At 36.1% G+C, this 8,401-nt stretch overlaps 2 protein-coding genes across 2 annotated transcripts; one reads left to right on the plus strand and one right to left on the minus strand.

Annotated features, from left to right (window-relative positions):
* Nucleotides 1-389: 389 nt before the first annotated feature.
* LOC105798495 (sorbitol dehydrogenase) lies at nucleotides 390-3,201 on the plus strand. Its single transcript, XM_012628590.2, has 6 exons — nucleotides 390-629; nucleotides 770-837; nucleotides 1,208-1,444; nucleotides 2,147-2,437; nucleotides 2,578-2,765; nucleotides 2,860-3,201. The coding sequence occupies exons 1-6, from the start codon at nucleotides 512-514 to the stop codon at nucleotides 3,050-3,052; spliced, it is 1,095 nt and encodes a 364-aa protein (XP_012484044.1). The 5' UTR covers nucleotides 390-511; the 3' UTR covers nucleotides 3,053-3,201.
* Nucleotides 3,202-3,799: 598 nt separating this feature from the next.
* LOC105798493 (zinc finger CCCH domain-containing protein 48) lies at nucleotides 3,800-8,126 on the minus strand. The gene is made up of 9 exons (XM_012628589.2): nucleotides 7,384-8,126; nucleotides 6,929-7,024; nucleotides 6,329-6,418; nucleotides 6,113-6,214; nucleotides 5,563-5,709; nucleotides 5,300-5,419; nucleotides 5,145-5,204; nucleotides 4,506-4,603; nucleotides 3,800-4,389 (listed from the first exon to the last, which is right to left on the minus strand). Exons 1-9 carry the CDS (start codon nucleotides 7,828-7,830, stop codon nucleotides 4,254-4,256), a joined length of 1,296 nt encoding a protein of 431 aa, XP_012484043.1. The 5' UTR covers nucleotides 7,831-8,126; the 3' UTR covers nucleotides 3,800-4,253.
* Nucleotides 8,127-8,401: the final 275 nt, after the last annotated feature.

The following is an 8,401-nucleotide window of genomic DNA, read 5'->3' on the forward strand; positions in this document are numbered from 1 at the left end:
CAATCGAAAACTCTTCATTCCTTTTATTTCTACAGTTTAATTTTTTATAAAATAATTTTGACCATCACGAATCCATAGACAAGATCTAAATAATTTTCTTTTTTAGTTCTTAAAATTAACCATGAGATAGATTTAGATTTAGATTTAAAGTATGTTAACCAATCCACCATACCGATCATGAAGTCGTTACTTGGAGTTCACTAGTCAAACTTTTTAAAAAATTAATAGTTTAAATAATTTTTTTGAATAATTTAATTATTTAAATAAAAAATTTCAAATAATAATTTTAATATGCTACTGATCGTAACGAGAAACAGCCCAAAGGGACCAGCTGACACTTGAAAACAATTATTTCGTATATAAATTATTGATTTTATCCACCACCTCTGATTCTTATTCACAAACATTTTGAAGAGAGATGCTAAAAGGTTTCAACTTTTAAGCATATAAAATCCACTTCTTTTTAGGCAAAGTGCAGCTTTGTGTGTGTCTATCCAACGAAAGCAAGAAGATGGGTAAAGGAGGGAAATCTCACGAAGAAACCAAAAGTGGAGAAGATGAAAACATGGCTGCTTGGCTTGTGGGTCTCAACACCCTCAAGATTCAACCATTCAAGCTCCCTCCACTGGGTATGCCATCCAATCCATATTTACTATCACCATCTATTTTTTACTCTGGGTTCTTTAAGTTGGTTTCTATTTTTAGATTTTGTAACACTTTCTCTCGCTTTCTTTCTTATTGATTAAATTTGCGATAAATATTTGTGAAGGACCCCATGATGCCAGAGTTAGGATGAAGGCTGTTGGTATCTGTGGAAGTGATGTTCACTACCTAAAGGTATATCCTTTTCCCAGCAAGTTCTTGCTCTTCTTAATTCTAATATGGATTAATCAGATATTGTTCCTACTAAGATCTGCCCTTTCATACTGAACTCTAACAAATGAATTAAAGACAGAATTTTGGTCTTCTTGAATTTTGATCTTCTTACAAGTACTTGGCTTGAGTATATTGCTTGGCCTCCTTTTACAAACAACAGTATGCAACAGTAGTTAGGATTGCTGCTTTTTCGATCCCTTACCTCCATTTTATTGCCAATCAAATAGTTAGTGATAAAAAGGAACCAGGATAATAGCTAAAATGATTTCTGTATTGTTTCTCTCATCTTTGCCATTAGTTTTATTTGTATTTCTTTTCTGTTTTTTTATAGACAATGAGGTGTGCTGATTTTGTGGTGAAAGAACCAATGGTGATTGGGCATGAGTGTGCTGGAATCATAGAGGAGGTTGGGAGTGAAGTCAAGAATTTAGTGCCAGGAGACCGTGTGGCTTTGGAACCGGGGATCAGTTGCTGGCGATGTGATCTTTGCAAAGATGGTCGATACAATCTATGCCCTGAAATGAAGTTTTTTGCCACTCCACCAGTTCATGGTTCTCTTGCCCATCAGGTTAACCTTTAAGCTGCATTTCAGCATAGGTTCTAGTTTGCTTTTCGGTGCTTATTTTGCTACTAAAATAGCATGTTTATAGTACCCAACTACAATACCGATTAAGTGATGCTTATTAAATAAACTATCTATAGTGTGAAACTAAGAGTGCTGCATACTCATTACAGTGACTTAATATTTTCTTAGGGGACCTTGATACAAAAATCCTCAATTTTTATTTTCGAGGTTTATTAATGGGTGATTTTCAAGGTTCAGATTCAAAAGGCTTCCAGGATACAATTATTATAGTTAACTCATTTAGTTGTTTCTGTTGTGGTCTCCATTGAATATAATGTTTGCTGTAGTTCTAAAAGCCATTTATTACATCTAAAGTGATGCATGATGTGAGACTTTACGATATTAGCAAGCTAAGACTTTCCATATTGTGTAGAGTATGAGAACCGAAAAAAAAGGAAGTGTTATAAAAGATATCTAACTATGCGATCTTCTTCAAAGCTAGCATAAAGGTGGGAGATCTGACCTACAGTCAAGTTGGTTTGAAGCTTTGGCTTCATGTCTGACATCATACTTGGCAGCTGTGATGAGAAGCTTATTGTGCATGTTGGTCATTTTCTTTTGCATTTTCCTTGTATTGGAAATAAATTTGATGGAATCAAATCTTTTGGGCTGCTGAGGTAATATATAAGTTGATTGTCAATGTAGGTTGTGCATCCTGCAGATTTGTGTTTCAAACTGCCAGACAATGTGAGCTTGGAAGAAGGGGCCATGTGCGAGCCCTTGAGTGTGGGGGTTCATGCTTGTCGCCGAGCTAATATCGGCCCTGAGACAAACGTGTTGGTTATGGGGGCAGGACCTATAGGTCTTGTTACAATGATGGCAGCTCGTGCTTTTGGGGCACCTAGGATCGTCATTGTAGATGTAGATGATAATCGCCTATCTGTTGCTAAGAATCTTGGTGCTGATGGGATTGTTAAAGTTTCAACTAATATGCAGGTTCATAACATCCTTGAAGTCCACTTTTGCTTTTCCTAGCTAAATATGTCAAGAAATTGAATCATTATTGTTTGCCACGAGGCTCTTTTACTCCATTGTCAGACTGTTAGAGAGTTTCATGTATTCATTATATATTACAGGACGTAGCTGAAGAAGTTGAAAGAATATGTAAAGCAATGGGAGGAGGAGTGGATGTAAGCTTCGACTGTGCAGGCTTTAACAAAACAATGTCAACTGCTCTGAGTGCCACTTGTGCTGGTGGCAGGGTCTGCCTTGTGGGAATGGGCCATCATGAGATGACTGTCCCGCTTACTCCAGCTGCTGCAAGGTACTTATTTTGATGATGCGGTGAAAAATTTTTTTTATGGAGCACTTGCTATATGCTTTGAACACCAATCATGGGTTGATGGTTTAAAATGCAGGGAGGTAGATGTGATCGGAATATTCCGGTATCGGAATACATGGCCTTTGTGCATCGAGTTTCTAAGAAGTGGGAAGATTGATGTGAAGCCTCTGATAACCCACAGGTTTGGGTTTTCTCAGAAAGAAGTGGAAGAAGCTTTTGAAACCAGTGCTGGTGGCGGCAGTGCCATTAAGGTCATGTTTAATCTGTGATTTCCAACAGCATAAAAAGAATAAGCGTTTATCAGCATCTAAGATTGCATGTTGTAATAAAATAATATCAGTGGATAGTATGTACACAATGGACTTTGTTTTAAATCACTTGGAGGTATTTGATGCTCTTGCAATCCTTTTATGCGAGATATCTGTCTGAGTTTCTTGGCGTATAAGACGCTGGGAAGTACCACTTATTTTCTCACTGAAAGCTACAAGTTCCTTTAGGAAAGAAAAAGAATATTTAAGAGTGCAATTCAAAAGATGAAGCAGTGGACATCCAGGGTTTTCCTGTTGCCTAGGGAATATTAAGAAAAATAACAAAAGTTTTGCTTTTAACAATCAAACTTAAATCTGTGGATCCATTTTGAAATATTACATAACATATAAAAATTTAAGAATATCTGATTAAAATATACGAAAATAATTAAAATGCTATAGACCTTTTATAAACATTAAAAAATAGTTAAAATTTATAAAATTAAAAAAGAAAGATGTTTCGATAAATTCATCAAGGCAGATGGATTGCATCTAAATCCAGAACCCAAAAATTTCCTAACCAGAATTTCGAAAGGAAAAAAAAAACCGAAATCCTTAGAATTTGAATTGTTTTCATGGCTTGATACTAATGTCTGAATATTTTGTTCTACAACGCAGGGAACGATGAAGTTAATTTTGATATTCATTTTCAGTTAAAAGAACACGATGAAGCAGAAGTAGTATAAAAAGAAAAGAAAAGAAAATAGATGAAGCAGAAGACATCCAACAATTTTATTTTATTATACAGGGTTTTCCTTCTCCCATTTGTTTACAAGTAAAAGAATTGCTGAGGCAATTTAATAAACTCAACGCCAACAATCATCAGCTGATTTCCATAGAAAAAGGCAGGGACAGATATGAGATGTAATGTAATGTAGCTTCATCCCCTACAACTTCAATACAGTGACTGCTAGAAATTTATGAGCGTTCTATTGACACACACTTAAGGTGAAGGGCTTGGTCGGTTGGTTGGTTGGTTGGTTGGTGCTATTAAACATTCCACCACTACCCCATAATTGTTTTCTCTAACTCAAGTAATTTCTCCCGCAAACTTAAAAAAACCTACAAATGACCCCTCACCGGATGGATGACAAGAAATAAAATGATCAACACCAAAAATACATAATCGATTGACTAATATGTTATCCGTTGCTGCAACACATCAGGGCTTGGGAACGGCTTCTGCCCATTTCCACACTCTAAAACCAGTTCCATCTCCAGTGAAAAACAGCCCCCCAGGGCCTACCTCTATTGCACGAATCTCCTGCTTTGCAAATATTTTACCCTTCTCCGAGAACCTTCAATCACAAGGATAGCAAATTCATATTCCCATAAGCAGCATGAAAGGACCCCGATAGGTGAAACAACAAATAGATGTGTACTAAGATCAAAGGCCAAGTCTCCGTTAACTTACGAGGGCAGATCATAGAGGCGGACAGAATTGTCATTGCATGAACACATCAATACAGGCTTGGATTCCGAGTCAGGCATTCCACGAAGGTTCAGCAAGCCCTAAAAAGGAGTAGGAAACAGTTCAAAAACTTCACAAGATCCTAAGAAAATAATAATAAGAGATAAATCTCAAAATTATACATGAACTTTGATTTAATGTGCAATTGTATACATGAACTTTAATTTGGTGCAATTATTCAATTGAAACTCTAATTGTGGTTCAAATATATACTTGAAACTTTAATTTTAATCTAATTATACATATTTAAAGAAATAAATACATCAAATTATTTTATATTGGATAAATATAATTATTTATGTATGCAATATATAAACATAAAATGATGTTATATCAATAATTGTGTTAATAATTTACAAGAATTGGATCAAATCAAAATTTCATGTATATAATTGCACATTAAACCATAATTCATGTATAGTTTTGGGATTTAATAATAATAATAATAAAGACCATTGCCGATCTAATCTCCTCTACCTTCAGTTTTTACTTCTCCCATTGTGTCCCCAAGCCCCTTCCCATTTACAGCTAATTTCATTAAATCAAAATGCAGCATGCATATGTAGTAATGAAACAACATACATGTTCTTCTTTGTGAGTATATGTTACTTCCAAGTTTCCACTCTCAGTAGCTACCCACACCTGCACAAAAAAAGATAACCCAAACATCTTTAATATCAGGAAAACAGGATAACAAAATAGAAAGGATTAATAATAAACCATAAAATAGCACTAACCTTTATTGTTTGGTCCAATGAACAAGATAAAAGAAATTGTTCCCAGCAAAGCAAGGACATCACAACACTAGTGTGCTCTGTCAAAGTCTGTAGACACTGCAAAGTTTCTAGACTCCAGGCCTGAAATAAAACAACTTATATGTTAGCAAAAATGATAATTTTCTGAAAGAAAAAAATGAAAATAACGGACTAAAGCAAAACATAATATAATGGTGGTTTTAAACTACAACATTTCTAAACCAGGATGACTAAAATACTTTTACCTTTATAGAATGGTCCATGGAACCAGAGTACAGTCTATTAGCCCCAACAACTAATGATACAACTGCAAGGGTGTGACCCTTAAGTGATGCTGCTGGTTCAAAGTTGTTGGTGACGGCATTAAATTTCCATGCTAAAATAGTACCATCCTGCAATAAACAGATATTGTTTCCTGAGGATCCGGACTGGAATGCTAGAGAAATAGAGAGATGGTAGTAAATGATATAAGTATGACATATATATGACCCAGAGTGAGACTCATCCTACACAAATTCCAATTCCTCCTCAGATCTATGGCTCTTTCAGAGAAAACTCATTTCACATACAAGAGCTATTTCAAGGTAAGTAGCAATTTTATGAGATGATGACTGTCAGACAACCAAAACAGAAAATTGCCTCAACTAGTGAGTTTTTTTTTTTTTTTTTGCAAAATACTATGGCAGAAGCCAAAACAGAAAAAACATGATGATGAAAACATGACTGACCATACACAGAACATGGAATTTAAATGAAAAGAAATTAAAAAATATATACTAATATGTAGAACATTACCTGTGTACCAGCAAAGAGCAAATCGTTACCCACAACCATAGTATAAACTTGCCCAACAGGTCCACTAAGACTGAGCTCTTGATTAGTTTGGGTGTTCCATGCCTGCAAAATGATTGTCATCGAGTAAAAAATTAGGAAATCATCGTTCTTCTGATTTCAAAAGAGATAACATAATAAAGAAGAAACAATTGCTAGAGAATTTGCCTTGAATCTTACCTTGACAACATTAGGTATGCCAACAAACAGCCAAGGACCTTCACTGATCATGCAACCAACTTCACCACCAAGATTAATCACACCCATACACTACATAAAAGGCCACAGGGAATATCAGCCAAAAACATAATAATTAAGAGGATTTACTTAAACAAAAACTGCCAACAAACACTACAACAAGAAGACTACTGAAAGTAACTTCCAGCTAAAAGTGACTCTCGTTTTACTTTCACGGTACAAAGAAATAGAAGGTACTCTTCGCGACCCTTGGGTATTTAGCAACAAAGAAACATAAATAGTCTGTCTTGAAGTATCTTATTATTCACATGGACACTTATAAAAAGTAATTCATCTAGGTACCTTTTCTTTAATAATTTGATCACACAGGACAGGATAAAATAAAATAAAAAAATCTCAGAACAGTTTTAAGGAGATTCCTGTTCTTGGAAATTGATTAAAGTCTCATGAATAATCAAGTTTGAAGACAAACATAAATTTCCCATCTTTTCATTCCAAGAAGCAGAAGACTAACTAAAACTGCCATAGAGAGAGAGAGAGAGAGAGAGAGAGAGAGAGAGAGAGAGAGAGAGAGAATCACACCTGACCAGTGTTGGTATCCCAAGCCCTCACAGTCTCATCTTTACTCCCAGTATAGAGCTTATCCATACCTGCCGGTAATGCAATTCCGGTAACAACCTGCGCAGAAAACAAACCCATCATCATACACTGCTAAGAATATGTTATGTGCCTAACAACATGATAAAGACTTGAATCCCTCATCCAAAGTATGAGATGTTATGCTTTCCCACCCTAACACTTAGCTTTTCCGTGTGGTTCCCCACAGGTTTATATCAATTGGCATCAGAGTCATTCACCATAAGTATTTGTGGCAATCGTGAGGCTTGATTCCACATGGAAAGAATGTTATTTTCTAGTGAGATTCATATGAATGCAGACTCTACCCACCTAATAGCTAGCTTTTGCAGTGAGGTACTTCAAAAGTTCATACCAAAATTAACAGCATAAAAGAAAAAAGAGAAGGCAAAAACACTTACTTTCTGGTGTCCATCAAGGTGATTCAACAAGGTAAAGCATTCCCCTAAACTCCAGGAATGTAAAAACCTACACTTGTCTCCGTAACTACAGTTCCCTTGCACCCAATAATTACACACTTTCTCCGTTTTCCGAACCACCTTATTAGCCCCCATTCTCCCCCAACTATTGTTATGATTATTATTGAAATTGGGGCCTCGTCGTAGGGCCGGACCCGAAAACCCAGAATCATCGGCGAAACGTTTGGGGGCACCGGATCCATTAGAGGTAGCGGCGGCGGGGCCAGAAGGATGAGGCAGTTCACGGTGCAAGAAAGGGCATGGGAAACGGGAGCACTTACCGGCCCTCCAATGATAACAAACTTTCTGGTTTTTTGAGGAGTCGGGTGAGGCAGCTGAAGAACCTCCGAGTCGGTTAAAAACGCGCCTGTTGCCGCCGTCTAAATCCATAATCCCCAATTTTTGTATCGGTAACAGAAGATAGATGGAAGAAGCTTCGGATTAAGCGTCTGGGAATTCTTGGAGCGAAAGAATCCGATCATGAAAGAGACCGCTGAAACCCTAATTGATTATGCAATAACGCAAAAAAAAAATAATTTCTTCAAAAACAGAAAAAGGAGGAGGATGGTTGAGTGCTGCGGTGACCGTTGCCGCTGGAGAGAAGGGGGAGAATGGCTGAGAAAGGAAAACTAGACAAGATCGCGTCAGCTTTACGTTAAATAAATCGGTAAGTGAGATTATATAATCCATCTAGTTTTGCATTGCTCCTTAAATTGTTTTTGGGCCAAAAAGCATCTTGAGTAAAAACTAAAATTTTTTAGTTCTGATTTTAATTAAAAAAAATTGCAAAGCTTTTTTTTTTCTTCGGAAGTCCTTTCAAAAAGCTTAAAAACATAGTGTTTGTTAAAAGCAATATTTATTAATATGGTATCTCGAATTGTTTATTTTAGGGTAAGTTATAAAAATAATTATTTTTGTTTGGTTCAGATTACATTTTAGTCATTTATATTTGAAATGTTAT

This window comes from Gossypium raimondii, chromosome 9 (genome assembly GCF_025698545.1).
Source record: "Gossypium raimondii isolate GPD5lz chromosome 9, ASM2569854v1, whole genome shotgun sequence".
Taxonomy (NCBI): domain Eukaryota; kingdom Viridiplantae; phylum Streptophyta; class Magnoliopsida; order Malvales; family Malvaceae; genus Gossypium; species Gossypium raimondii.